The sequence below is a fragment of the Trichosurus vulpecula genome, chromosome 9 (genome assembly GCF_011100635.1).
Source record: "Trichosurus vulpecula isolate mTriVul1 chromosome 9, mTriVul1.pri, whole genome shotgun sequence".
Lineage (NCBI taxonomy): Eukaryota > Metazoa > Chordata > Mammalia > Diprotodontia > Phalangeridae > Trichosurus > Trichosurus vulpecula.
Window position 1 is genome coordinate 67,516,274 of NC_050581.1, and position 14,773 is coordinate 67,531,046.

A 14,773-nucleotide genomic window follows, 5' to 3' on the forward strand; every position below is an offset into this window, starting at 1 on the left:
TTCATCTTAGGTGCCCTGGATTAGTTCCCTAATTAAATTGCATGCCAACCCATCTGTCTATAAACTTGTATGGAACTCCATATATAAAAATCTGGATTAATTGCTATTTCTGGTGTACATCCTTCACTTTCCCGTTCCTCTTTCTTCCATATGCCTACTTCCATAATGGCGCCTGGGATGCCACTTTTTCTCCATTCTCCCTTCATTTTTTCCCCAGTGACAGCCTGACCATATTTTCTATCTGTTGTTGCTGTTCAGTCATTTTCAGTTGTGTTCAACCCTTTGTGACCCCATTTGGGGTTTTCTGGGCAAATATACTAGAATAGTTTGCTATTTCCTTCTCCACCTCATTTTATAGGTGAGGAAACTGAGGCAAACAGGGTTTGCCCGGACTTGCCCAGGGTCGCACAGCTAGTACGTGCCTAAGGCCAGATCCGAACTCAAAAAGGGTCTTCCTAACTCCCAAGGCTGGCATCGTTCCACCTCCTTGTGCATCTTCCACTTACAGACTCACTGAAATGTTACTTCCCCATAAAGCGACTCTCTGATCTCCCCAGGAGAAAATAATCTCTCCTCACTTGACTCCATTCTCCTATGACACCGTAGCTGTTCTGCAGTACTTAAAACATCCATCCCTACATTATGGTTCTGCGCCTTGTAATCTCGCTCCTACTTTAATGCACAGTCTTTGTGGCCAGAGACCTTGCCCTCTTGTCTCTTCTTTTTGTATTCCCCACCCCCCGGACGTTGTACTTAATTGTCCCATTAAACGTTTAATGTAAAAGAATGATAAGTATTGTGAGCTACTTACTCTGTGGCTTCTGTGGACAGCACTACATTTATGAGCTTTTTGCTCAAAAAGGGCTGACCGTGCTGAATATTTAAGCTCAGATTCAGGATCACAATTGGGGGAAGGTGGAACAGGATAGGAATATTTAGCCAATTCATTTGCCTTATTACTATATAATAGTCCTTGTTATCTCCAGTGCCTAGCATAGCGCGTGGCACATAGTAGGCACTTCATAAAATCTTGTTTACACATAGTAAGCGCTTAATTGATGTATTGGGTTCTTCCCCCCCCCCATAGGTTTGTAGTTATTTTGAATCAATTTACATGTCAGCATTTACGTCGTACGCCTTGAATTTAATATTTCTAAAACTTAATGGGATGAGAAAGTCTACGTCTCCATTCCCAACAGTAATGAATAAAAAACAAATGAGTTGAATGCCTGCTAGGCCCAGCATAGAGCTAAAAACCCCTAAAAGGCCTTTTGGTGAGGGAAGCAGTATCTACGGTAGCTGAACTTCCACTTGCTGCCCCCCCCCCCCAATCAGTGCTGTGGTTAATTATCCACTGCAGTTGCTTGTGTATGCATCATTGGGTTCTCCTTCCCCTCCCCACCCTTCTGCCCTCCCCTCTTCTCTCCCCCCTGCCCCCCCACCCCAACCGGACATAGCTCTTATTCTCCAAGTAATGATAGTAATTGGTGCTAGGACAGACCTTTTCCTCATCCTTCTCTGAGCACATTTCTTATGGCAGGTGTCTAGTTTTTAATTAAGTGCTAATGAGCATGCCTAGCAGACCGTGAGGCTGCTGCCAGCTTCTCCAGTTTTACATCTCGCTGTCGCCGAGCCCCTGAACAGGTGACAGAGCAGGAATTAGTGTCTTTGAAACGACAGGAAGGTGATTAGATGCATAAAATAATTGTTACTGCGATCTTAAAACGGTAAATGCCTCGTTTAGATACACTTTTCAAGAACGCTCCTGTCGTCTTTGGTCCGTCCCCGTCCCCATGTTTCTTCTCATTAGTAATGGTTTCACTTCAGGGGTGGGGGAGATGGATGTGGAAGGTGGTCAGTCCCCCCTTTTCCTGCTATTTGTTGTTTATTTTCAGATGATGAGGAGTGGGGGCGGGGGGGGGGCTCGCTGAGGTTTTTAAAATTCTGTACAAATATTTTCCTGATTTCTGATGATAAATCCCACGATTTTACCTTACACTCTGAAGGTAGAGAGATTTGAAGACAGTATTTATTGTTCTATTTAGAAATCAGTGAGAAGGTAGTGCTTGAGGCCCTTACTGAAGAACGGGCATGATTTAATGCCGTAGGAACAGTCTAGGCGGGCCATCAATAAAAGAGGCAGTTGAGGCCGAGGGAAGTTACCACAAATCAGAGCCTTAATTTTGGGATCTGACAGGGCACCTTAGAAATTAAGCTTTAATCATTTTTACTCTTTCTTCTAAACCTAGTTTTATACCTGGCAGCTGAAATATGGCTAAATTTATGTTGCGTTGCCTTTTCTTGAGTGTTTTTCATTGCACACAGTAAGCTATTAGCTGTAATTTGAGAGAAAAGAATACCTTTTTAAATGTGGGCAAATTTATAGCGGGGTGGGGAGGAAGGGGGTGGTGGTAGTGCTGCGGCGTTGTGTTAGTGAGCGAAGCGAGGTGGGTTGAGTGAAGGGTGGAGGAGGCCTGGGTGGAGAGAAGAGGATGCTCAGCCAGGCCCTGCTGCTTCCTAGCTTTGTGTCTTTGGCCTTGTCACTGAGCCTCAGTGTACTCACCTGTAATTGAGGAAGGCTGGCCAGATTGTCAGATTAGCCCCTTCCATCTTTATCAGTCATTGATTCTACAGTAGATTGCCCAGATTGGCTAGATACAAAGTTTTCCTGGGATGGGCTGCTCTGGTTCCCTGGGGAGTTGGTAATCACAGAATCATGGGCTCGAGCTTGAGGGGACCCTGGAAGTCATTTTGTTTCACTCCTGCCTGGAATGCTCCTTCTCCGTGAAATTTCTGGAAAGAATCCCCCAGATTTTCTCCCCTCTTGTTTACTTCAAGTAAACTTGAGTTCGCAAGGGAGAGGCCATTCTGTGGTTGGGCAGTTCTCATTTTTCAGTTATTCTGATTTATTTTGAGCCTATATCTGTCCCCCTGCTACTTCGAATAGTTGGTCCTAGTTCTGACCTCTGGAGCTAAGCAGAATAAGCTTAATCCCCCCTCTTCCACATGACGGCCCTTCAAATAAGAAAGCAACTGTTCTACCCCTTGGCTTCTTTCTTCCTTTTAACAAGTGAGAAAAATCAGTTTGGCTGTCTCTGCCGCTGGGGTGTGAGATTAATGCCAAGGGTATGTGGTTGAAAGGAGATTAGAGAATAAACTCATTCATAAATGGGGGTCCTGGACACTTTGCCACTGATTTTACCCATTAAAATAAGCTAATCAGGCCTATGAAAAGTAACAAACTTTTAGGGTGAATCGTCGTCATAATGGCCAACATTTACGTAGTGCGTGCCAGACAGTGTGCTAAGTGTCTCATGCTATTCTCAGAACAGCCCTAGGAGGTAGGTGCTACTATCATCCCCATTTTACAGGTGAGGAAACTGAGGCAAACAGTGGTTAAGTGACTTGCCCAGGGTCACACAGCTAGTAATTGTCAGAGGCTGGATTTGAACTCAGGTCTTTCTGACTCTAGGCCCAGTGCTTCTATCCACCGTACCACCTAGCATCTAGGATCTAGAAATTGCAGTTCAAGAAGAGTGGTATGGGTAGAAAAAAAAATGTGTGAAGCATGATCCTTGAATCTAAAGAGTTAACCATATGTTTACTTTTTTCTCCCTCTTCTTTCCTCTGTGTCTTCTTTCTTTCTCTCTCTTATTCCTCTCGTTCCTTTTTCCTCATGCCCTCATTTCATGGTTCTCTTTTCTTCTGGAAATGACCAACTACCACCTGCCCACAGCAGCAGCAGTTGCAGGCTCAGCATCTGTCTCATGGCCATGGACCTCCAGTGCCTCTAACACCTCACCCATCCGGACTCCAGCCCCCTGGGATTCCACCCCTTGGAAGCAGCGCTGGCCTCCTGGCCCTCTCTAGTGCGTTGAGTGGGCAGTCTCACTTGGCAATCAAAGATGACAAGAAGCATCACGATGCAGACCACCACAGAGGTGAGAGGCATGGCAAGCCTGATTAGGACCTGATTCTTTGTCAAATGAGTATTCATACAATGCTGCAAAGTTGTATCCATCTCCTAAAGAAATCCCAAGTTTATATAAAATGAGAGGAAAGCAACTGTCGAAAACCTTTTTACCACTGAAAAAGTGAAGTTTTCAGTGTTTGAGATGATGGGGATCTGTAGGCTTTCTCCCACTCTATAGATTGTGGGGCTTTTTTTTTTTTTTTTTACATCTTGGCAACTGCTTAATGTAATGTCAGTGGCCTGCACCATATTATGGAAAACTGTTAACTGCTTAATTGGGTGATTTTCAAAGAAAGTAATGTTGTGAAATGGGGTGAAATGAAAGTTAAATTTTAAAGTGAATGTGTTCAAATGAAAGGTTAGATAATTGCATCTGTTACTACTTAGTTTCATAGGCTTTAATTCTAGTATGCATTAAATATTGGGCAAAATTGCACTTGACTAATTTTTGAAGAAAAGTAATTTATTCTGTCATGAAATTAAAAAAATAGGCTTTGTGTATGGTTAAACTGTAAATCTTATGTTTACAAAATACTGTAATTTTCAGGAAATCACTGTATTAGGAATGTGCAATGACTTATATAAATAAAAGCCATTTTTAAAACTGTTCGGGGCTTGTGTTCTAATTTGTCCCCCCTTTTTTTTATTTCTGTTCTTGCCTCTGTGTCTGAACGGGCACGTCTGTGCGTTTCTTGGTAACCACGGGATCAGACAGAGAACCGGGCACAGTAAGTACTAAAACTCCTAACATAAAAGTATTCCGTTTTTCCAACACTTGCCCAAACTTTCCTTCTCTTTCTCCTTCCCAACACACACACACACACACACACACACACACACACACAGTTATATTCATTTTAGTTTTGGGGTTTTTTTGTTTTTGTTGTTATTGTGGTGGTGTTTTGGGTTTGTTTTTTTTAAGTGAAAGTTTTCATTTCCTTTATGAGGTCTCCAGTTTTTTTGTGTTAGGCCAGAAGACAGGGTTATTTTGTTTAAAAGCTTTGTCGGTAGTGGCAAAGTACAGACAATTGCTTGTTGTGGTTGTTGAATGTGCTTTAGTGTATGTTTTTCCCAGACCCATATCAGTAGTAAACTTACAGCTGTGTGTGGGGTTCAGGTTGCCTTTAAGAGGTTGTGCAAACTCCTTTTAAGGGAAACCTCTAGGTGAGAAATCAGAATTCCTGGTGAGCAAATGTTACCTCTTCCTGGGTGATTGATTACGCCCTCATGAATGTGTCTTAGCTATTCGGGTGGCCCATGCGCCATAATTTCCCTTGAGTGTTTGCCTTTGGGGCATGAACTTCAATTTAAATAAAATTACATTAACATCCGTATCTGAGTTAAATCCTAAGAAAGCGAGAGGCAGTTTAGGTGAAGGTGCATATAGGTTTGTGCGTATAGGTTTCATTTAACTTTGGTCCATTTTGCATTCTCCACAACTCCTATACGTCTTCTTCCTTCCGTTTGCCACTATTTGACAAGAAGAGTAGGCCTTAGAGACTAGAACAGTGAAAACAGACTGAGAGCAGGAACTAGCTTTGCCAGCTATTGGGATTTCTCTTTTCTTTTGGTTGCTTTCCCATTCAACCCCACCCCAACTTCTGAGGCTTAAGAAGATTGAAGAGTTGGGAGCATCTTGTATATGATAATTATTGTATAGAATAAAATAAGATGCTCTGCATAACTTTTTTTGCCATTATTTTTCGTATCGAAGAACTTGGGAGCTTTAGGAAAGAGAATACCTAAATACTTAGAAAAAATGAAAAACCTAATTCCTTTCTTTCCCCCTCCCCACATAAGGCTGGAGGTTAACAATAGTTATTCTTGAAAATCTTTGTGAAAAAATTTTTTTTGTTGTATTGTTGCTAGGGAGACTGGCTTTGGTGAGCCCCTCTGTGAAGAGTTTTTTAAAAATTCCTGTCAGATACCCTCTAGAATATGCAAAGAAACATCACAGTTAGGGAACAATGTGCGTGGTGTCAAATGATGAAGGGAAATGGAACTTTTAGTATTTACTGTCAGGATTTGTACATTTTATCACACCTGAATGTTTCCATAAATTGTAAGCATTTTCCTTGTTCCTATTTTTTTTTCCTAGAACAAGAGTTCTTAAGCTTTTTTTGTGCCAAAGAACCTTTGGGCAGGTCTGTGAAGTCTACAGACCTCCTCTGAGAATAATGTTCTTAAATGCAAATAAAATACACTGGATACAAAAGGAACCAATTTATAGTGAAATGCAGTTATCAAAGTGTTTTTTAAAAGTGTTCATGGACCCCAAATTAAGAATGTCTCCTATGGGATGTCAAAGGTAGATCCCACCATTAGACTTAGGTAATATTAGCAGCATATAAGGGGTTGTCTGACTAAGTGCTTGTCCCTGACTGTAAAGAAACACTTAAGTGTATGTACATGTATGCGGATGTGTGTTCATATGTGTATATGTATGTGTATGTGTATCATAATAGCTAATGTAACATGTAACACTTAGATATACTAGGCCTTGTGCTAAGCACTTTATAATTAGTCTCTCATTTGATCCACACAGCAATCCTGGGAAGGTTGCTGCTATTGGTTATACCATTTTTACAGATGGGGACCCTGAGGCAGGTGTAGCGGTTAAGTAGCTAGTAAGCATCTGAGGCCAGCTTTGAATTCAGATCTTCTGACTCCAGGCCTGGTGCTCAACCACACTGTGCATATATACACATCCTGTATAAATTTTTTAAAAAGTCAGATAACTATATATAAGATTTAAATAAGAAGATGCCCCGTATCAAATTGGTTCGATCCGTTTGGTGAGTTAATGAATGAAAACGGACAAGTGTGTTGCATGGGGTGGGAAGGCACGGATGGGTCACAATTTGCATCGTACCTCAGTGAGATCAAACTCCAAGGGAAAATTGAGATAATGAAGAACTATCCAAAAGGCAGTGACATCTTCTGTCTCCTCTCTAGCAAGTATCTGGAATTGGTCAATACCCTACATGTGTGTGATTTGGGATATATTAATGGGAGCAATTACCTGTGATTTTAGAAAAACAATTAGGAATTTTTTTTGTCATGTCAATGCATAACTAAGAAATTTTTTTTTACACATTTCTAATGGTGGGGTGGGATTCTTCTAGATTTCCCAGATTAGCATATATTCTATTTTGCTAGTTAACCTCTGGTTTATATGTTGAGAAGTTGAGAAATTTCAGCAGGATATGATTTCAGAGGCTGAGGAGGAAGGTGTACTACCCTTAAAGAAGTTTAAAATCATTCTTTACGTTGTTTCAGCCAAGCTTTGTTACTAGTTTTTAGAAATCATTGAATGAACTTTCTGGTATCACAAAGTGAAAATGCAGAGACATTGCATAAACCAATCAATAAACGAATACAAAAAAAAAAAATCAAATCATTGCTCATTGGCCTTAGCATTGCATTTTTTAAATACTTCATTTTCTGTATCTCAGGCAGAATCTTTAATATTTGTCATTTTAGTGTTTTCAGATTAAGAATGTAACAAGTATATCTAGGGCTTATTGCCAGACTAGTTCACAGTACTATGAGCCGATAGTGCAAAGCAGGCAGGTGTTACAGTTTTGTAATCTGACCTTTTCACAGACCTGCCTTAATGCTGCTACATAGTAAGCGGGCGAATGGTGCTACCTTTTCATCAGTATAATTTGGCTATTTTTTTCTTTTTAAAGGAACACATGTATGATTCTTGCTGAGTATATAACCTGATGCAGAGTTAAATGTAAGAATTAAGAGGGTATGTGTATAATTAGGAAAATTTGCATCAGTGCCTTTTTTTAAAAATAAATGTTTTAATTTGAAATACTAGGCCTAGATCTTGACAGACAGAAACCTGAGTACATGTAATATAATGATGATGCCCACTGATGGCTATTTGCAACAGGAGGTTCAGGAGAGTTAACTATTTTGTTGCTTACTTGCTTTTTTTTTGCCCTTCCCATATTAAATTAGCTCACTGTTTACATAAAATGTAAAAGTTGGACCCTTAGACTGGGACCAAGTTGTATACGTTGGGGGTAATGGGGAGGAGGTGTCTTGGACTTGTTTATTCATCTTCATTTTCAGTATTTAAATGATTTTTTCAGGAGGATTGGGCAGTTTTGTATTTATGTTGGAAAATTGAAATCAAACTTGATTACTTTTATGACCAGATTCATTTAGTGTAAACAGAAGTTGCCAATAAGTGAGACTTCAGATAGAATGGAACTACTTTCCTGTTCATTTTAACAGGTTTCAAGGGCATGGTCTTTAGATCACACAATTCATCCATCCTAAATCTGATTTTTTTTTTTTTATAAAATTGAGTCTTGATATAGGAATTTTAAGAAATTGCAGTTCCAAGGAACTTTTGTCACACAAAGTCCCAAGAACCTGAAAAACTTTTCTAAGGTGTTTTTAAGGTTGAGAAGTGACTACAGTATGACCATTCAACAAGAAAATCCAGGGCCTACTGCATTTAGCCGTCATAAAACCTTAACTCTCAGTATTTGGAATTGATTCAAAAATGAATTTGACTCAATCTTTTTTTCCAGGTTCTAAAGCTTCATATAGAAAGCATTAGAATTAATGGCATTTTCCGTGTTAAACTTTTGAAGAAGAAAACTTGAGTTAGTCATTGGTGCTTTAGCTAAAAGGCTTAACAGATGTTTGCTTATGTGAGCATCTGAAGCTAAAATTCTCCTTAAGTAGTTGATAAGTGTAGTCTGGAGCGTATGAAAAGTACAAATACAGAGAATAATTGAGCTTTGAGCTAGAAAGGGACCTTAGCAGCCATTACAACTTAACTCCTTCAATTTACAGATTAGGAAATAGATTTAGAGAGCATAGGTTACTTGCCTGAGGTTGACCAGCTAGCTAGTTAGTGGCATATCTGGTACTAGAAATTGGGTCTTCTGATAAACTTGGCCAGGATTCTTTCTACTACACCATGCTTATTTTTTTTAAGTTTAGCTTTTTTATGTTTACACTTTGACTGAGATGATCGTTCTTGGAGCTTTTTAGAAGATACAGTCATTGTGAATTTATTGTTCACCAAGGAAAATGTGATTCCATTTTCCTTTTCTAGCACATGCATAGAAGGCACTTTAAATGTCTGTTGGATTTATATTTTTAACTATTTACCTCTTATGAGGAGAAAGAGGAATCCTTCTTTATACCATATAAAAATCTGTGCTCTTTGAATAAAAGAAAATTTAATATTTTATTAAGTATAACCTGAAATTTCCCAGTGTAGGATAGTTTATATCAAACTTGAAGGACTTGTAACATGTTTAATTCATATTTCAAAGTCAGTGTTGTATAGCTTCTAAATTAATAGTGTAAAGAGCTGTCTTGTCAAAGATGATAATCTAGTTTTTCATATTGTATGTGTAATCCAATTTTTCAATATCCATGGCTAGCCTAGAGAAAATCCTTATTTTAGGGGTTTAAGATCCTTTTTGTTTTAAATCCACAATGGTCATTTACTGGTATTTTTAAGGTCTGCCGTTACAGGTATCTTCTGCCTTCAACAAAACTCTTCGTACAGTCTTTTTCTGTAGCCCGGTTTTTAGAAGTATAAGCTCTTTGAGGCAACTATATCCCTGAAATGCATGAGTGTATGTCATGTATTTACACAAGTGGTTTTTGCTTTTATGTAGCCCTACCCCTGTAATATGCCACTGGTCTCTCCCTTTGGGTAACTTACCTCTGATACATTTGCCAGAGGGAGCAAAGGAGGAAGAGTTGTTTAACACTATGTATAATTTCTCAGTCTTAACCTATACCAAGGAATCTACAGAAAAGAAGACATAAAGGCAAGACATTTTATAGTTTATTTTTCTATTTTTAAAAAATCCTGATGGAAAACACTTTTAAGTCTAGTGTGTAACATGCACTGTGCTAAGGGCTTTGCGAATACTGTTTTACGTAGTCCTCACAACACACCTGTGAAAGGTAGGTACTTATTATTAGCCCCATGTTCCTAATAGAGAAGGCTAACATTCAAGTAGAATTAAAAGTTCCTTTGTTTAGTGTGTGGGTGAGTGCTCGTGAGTCTGTGTATACAGGGTCTGTGTGTCTGTGAGTGTGCACGCAAAGGACGTCCTGAAAGTCTGAGTGCAGTAAGACTTTTGGGACCCCCTGTACACATGTGCATAATCAGAGGCAGAAGGGAGTATTTTATGAAAACTTTAGTAATAGTTAAGAGTAGCATATTCTATTTATTACATTTGAAGAAGTAGTTTAATTACTAGTGTCCCAAAAGAGTTACAAGTTTTAGATAAATCATGAATTTCAGGGAACTTGATCCCAGTTCCTCCTGATTTTAGACCAGTTCTCTACATATATGCCATCCTGCTCCCCCCCCCCCTTAATCCTCCCACCCCCAATCCCAACTTTATGGGAATGAGGAAGCTGAGGCCAAGAGAGGTTAAAGTGACTTGACCAGGGTCATGCAAATAGTAAGTTGCAGGTTCAGGATTTGACCTCAGGTCTGTAACCTCAAACCCAGTGCCCTTTTCTACTGGAACAGTCAATCATTAAGTGCTTAATATTGAGTCTGCCCAGATTTCACAGCTTATGCTCCATGATCATAGCAGTGGTATTTTTTTTTTCCATCTTGCAGGTGAGGAAAATAAGAGAATGGGAAGTTTGGTGAATTGTCCATGAAAACCATAAGGCTCTCTCTGGTTCTTGGAGACTTAGACCATTTTTTCCTATGTTGGAATAGGTCTTCTTTTGGTCTGCTGAAATTATGTTTGGGGTAGAGGTCTGGAGTTAGGAAGACCTGAGTTTAAATTCAGCCTCAGATACTTACTAGCTATGTGATCCTGGGCAAGTCACTTAACCTTGTTTGCCTCAGTTTCTTCATCTGTAAAATGAGCTGGAGAAGGAAAGGGCAAACCAGTCCAGTGTCTTTGCCAAGAAAACCCCAAAAGGGGTCACGAAGAACTGGACACAACTAAAACTACTGAACAGCAATGAACTCACTCTTTACTGGGTGACCAGGAGAATGATGGGATTGGGTTCTGGCAAAATGCTACAAACACATGTTTTAAAATCATATGATGCTTATTATTAAATAAGGCCCCACACTATGGGTCATTTTGGGGAAGCAAGAAGATAGCACAGAAAGACAGTTAAGATCCCTTGTAACCAATTAAAATTTTGTTTCTTTGTCTTCTCATTTCATAGATTTATCAATTTCTTTGCATCTCCCTGGTTAAGAGAACCATATGCATTGGGAATATACTCTGGCAGTGTTGTATCCTATGTAAGAGCACACTGGTACTTGCCCATACTTTGACTTTAAGCCTTTTGAATTAGGCATTCATCTTTCAGGGCTATCCATTGGGTAGCCAAAGTGTCAAGGTGTGAAGGAGCTGCTGCTAAATGAACAAATTTGCTCTCTTGCCCTATCTGCATTCAGCCTTAATGGATTAGAAAGTCAATCATGTAGTCTTTAAATGTACAGCAAAATCTATGAATGACCAACTGCGCTGGAAGAGAAAAAGTGTAGCTCGTGGCAATTATTTAATTGGTGCCAGGTGTAGATAAAGAAGGCACACAGATGTGATGAGGGTGCACTGTCACCTAATTGTTATAATGTTCGGTGTAAAGTTAATTGTCGATGTGTAGAGTGTGCTAGCAAATTAAGTTCCCACTGCCTGAGTATAACAGGATAAATGAGGTATCATGAGCTCCCAATCTGTACCTCTGACACAGATAACTTTTCTTGTGGTTGAAGAAAGTCCCCAAGGGTAATCAGCATGGCAGTAAAAAAAAAAATCCATTTGAGTGATGTGCATTATCTTCACATTAAGGAAACCTGCCCAGCTCTCAGTGTACCCATGAGTGAGTTTTTTCTTTTATGTTTGCCACTGATGGTTTCATGGTTTGGATTTGGTTGGCAGAAAAGTTGCTTTGAAGTCCCAGGATATTTGAAGGGTATAGAACAAACATTCTGGTAAGTGACAGAACGTAATGGTTCATTAAGTTTGTTTCTTTTTTTTTCTGGAGTTATTTACAAAAGCATATTAGCCCATATGGACAAATTTTAATGTTGACTGGGAGAAAAGTAAAATACAAGGCATAAGATGATCACTTACTAGCCGTGTGACTCTGGGCAAGATACTTAACCCTGACTGCCTTGCCAAAAGAAAAAAGTAATAAGACGTAAGGATCAACTTTAAAACTCTTTTGATGTATCATCTAGGATGGTGGTTTCCTACTATTTGAATATAAGGACCCCTTTTCACATCAAAACATTTTTATGGTAGTTTTACTCCCTTAGTATTCATCAATAAAATATAGTTTTCAAAAACTGAATCCAAAGTAGCTTTTTGTCATTGGGTATTTTCCTCAATCATTCTTATTTATCATTTGAAAAATGGAAATGCATGTTTTTCAGAGAAAATTATTCAGTCCACAGAAAACATGTATAATTGTTTATGGTGGTTCTTGAAACACGTGGATTCCTGGACAGACAGACCTCTTGCAGTCATTCTGAGCTGGCTGACCAGGATCTGGCGTACAGGTTGGAACCCACTGACTGAGATATTTTTCCACTTTACGCTTTGGTCAGGCAAGTGGCATCCCCAGGATGAGACTGGAAGGATAACCAGGTTTATTGTTCCCTTAACTTAAGGCTTATTCCAACTCAGCCAGGTGTGCTCCTTGACATTTGTTAGGTTATTCAGTTAAAGCTACATGACTTAAGTAGAATGATTATTTCCTATTACCTTTGAACCTTTTTTCCCATTCTATAACCAGAGAATCTATTGAACTCTTCAACCCAGCACATTAAAACTGTTTCCTATTGGTGAGTTGGGTAGTGCAGCACATTCAGGGAAGGGAGGAAGAGGTCCTGGTACACGTCTCCATAAAATTACGTTGCACAAATGGCTTTGAGAGTGCTCTGTAATGTATGGTACATTAGCCCATTTGAGATATTTTAAACATGCACTTATTCACACTGTGCCGTTTTCTAACTGGCACATTCCCGTTCAGATCCATCACATCACTGCTATTAGTATTAGCTAGGGGGTTGCTTAGCCCCCCAGCCCCCCACATCTTCTTATGTTCTGTCGCAAGTCATCCACTTTCACGAGTCCCAAAGCGTCCTTGGTTTTCGACATCGCTCTGCCTGAAATGCATCGTAAGCCACAGGCACCTGGCTGTATGAGCTCAGGCAATTTCACGTTTACTTAACAGTTAGCTCTTCTCATCAATGGAAAAAGCTCATATTTACACCATTGTTTCTAACATTTTGCATGTGCTATGGATGTGCATGAATACAAATAAGATATGCCATGCTGGGGCACACTTAATATTTATTCAGCCCAATAATTTGTTTCCAGCTGTGGTACCAAGCAACATTTTGTGACAGAAGTGTGTTAGTTTTGGGTTTAATTCCCTCCCTCATATCTTTTTTAATTGAATTTTTCTTTCAATTAACAAGCACTTACTTTCTCTTCATTCTGCTTCACTTCTCCCCTCTGGCAAAAAAAAAAAAAGGCGGGGAGGGGGAGGGGTAGAGAAGAAACCCTCATGAGAAATACGGATAATCAAGAGAAACGAATTCCCATGTTGGCCTCGTCCAAAAACATAGGTCTCATTTTGTATATTTTGTCCGTCCCCTGTCTTTCGGGAGGGGGCCTGTCTTTCTTCATCTTGGCTTCTCAGTTTGGGTTGGTTATTACAATTGATCAGAATTCTTAAATATTTCAGTCTTTCCATTTTTATAATATCGATGTTATTGTATAAATTGTCCTGATTTTGCTCACTACATTTCGTCAGTTCATACAAGTCTTCCTAGAACAGTAATACTCCATGACATTCATATACTGTAGTCTGCTCAGCCATTCCCCCAAATGATGGGGTACTGCCTTAGTTTCCAATTCTTTGCCATGATAAAAAAAAATTAAATATTTTTGTATGGATGGATCCTTTTCCTCTTTTTTTTTTTTTTTTAGGGCTAGTAGTGTTATCTCTGGGTCAAAGGATCTGTATAGGTCAGTATGTGCTATTATAACTTGCAGGTTTGTAGGAACCAAAAATGCTCAGATTGCTCAAGGGACAGGGACACATAATAGTTTTATTTGAAGGCAAAATTGGTTTTATTTTGCAAAATAAAATAATAGAGAAAATGTAATACAGTGCAAAGAGCACTGGATCTGGACTCAGAGAACCTGGGTTCAAATCCTAGTCCTGCTACTTATGACTTGTGGGACCTTCATCAAGTCAGTTCACTTCCCTTGGCCCTCAGTCCATCCGTGTCCCGTCCCCCCCCCCCGTCCCGTCCCCCCCCCCTGTCCCGTCCCGTCCCCCGTCCCCCCCCCCCCCGGTTAAATGAGGGGATAGGCCACCAGTGTGCCACAGTGCATACAATTCTGGTCTTTGAGTCAGGAAAGGCTAACTTTGAATCCTGTCTCACACATTCAGGGCAAGCCACTGATGATGATAACTGTTTCACAGGGTTGTTAGTAGGCTCAAATGGGGTTAATATTGGTAAAGTGCTTTGCAAACCTTAAATATATGAATGCTAGTAATTAATATTTTTTAGATCTCAAAAGGCCATTTTTAGCTTTAAACTTATGTTTCTATAAAAAAAATGAGTTGATATTTGTAGCTCTTCCCAAAGCATCTTTTGCATCTGGTCTCATTAATGGACCATATTAGTTCATGAGTTCAACTAAGATTTAATTTTTAAAACATCAACTTATAGTGTGACCTTTGGAACGTTGAGCACCAAATGGAGCTAGAATGGTTTGTAAGATGAGTCCTGTGTCATTTGGGGTT

General features: G+C 39.5%; 1 protein-coding gene across 10 annotated transcripts in view; it reads left to right on the top strand.

The window, feature by feature from the left end:
• The window catches only part of TLE1 (TLE family member 1, transcriptional corepressor), a 116,631-nt gene that overhangs the window by 53,885 nt on the left and 47,973 nt on the right, over window positions 1-14,773 (top strand). For 8 of the 10 annotated variants that reach the window (XM_036737935.1, XM_036737934.1, XM_036737936.1 and 5 more), the window contains 2 exons: window positions 3,737-3,941; window positions 4,685-4,701. In XM_036737935.1, the coding sequence (XP_036593830.1) occupies window positions 3,737-3,941; window positions 4,685-4,701 (222 nt within the window). The remainder of the gene's footprint in view (window positions 1-3,736; window positions 3,942-4,684; window positions 4,702-14,773) is intronic. The other 2 variants (XM_036737939.1, XM_036737942.1) reach the window with 1 other exon arrangement.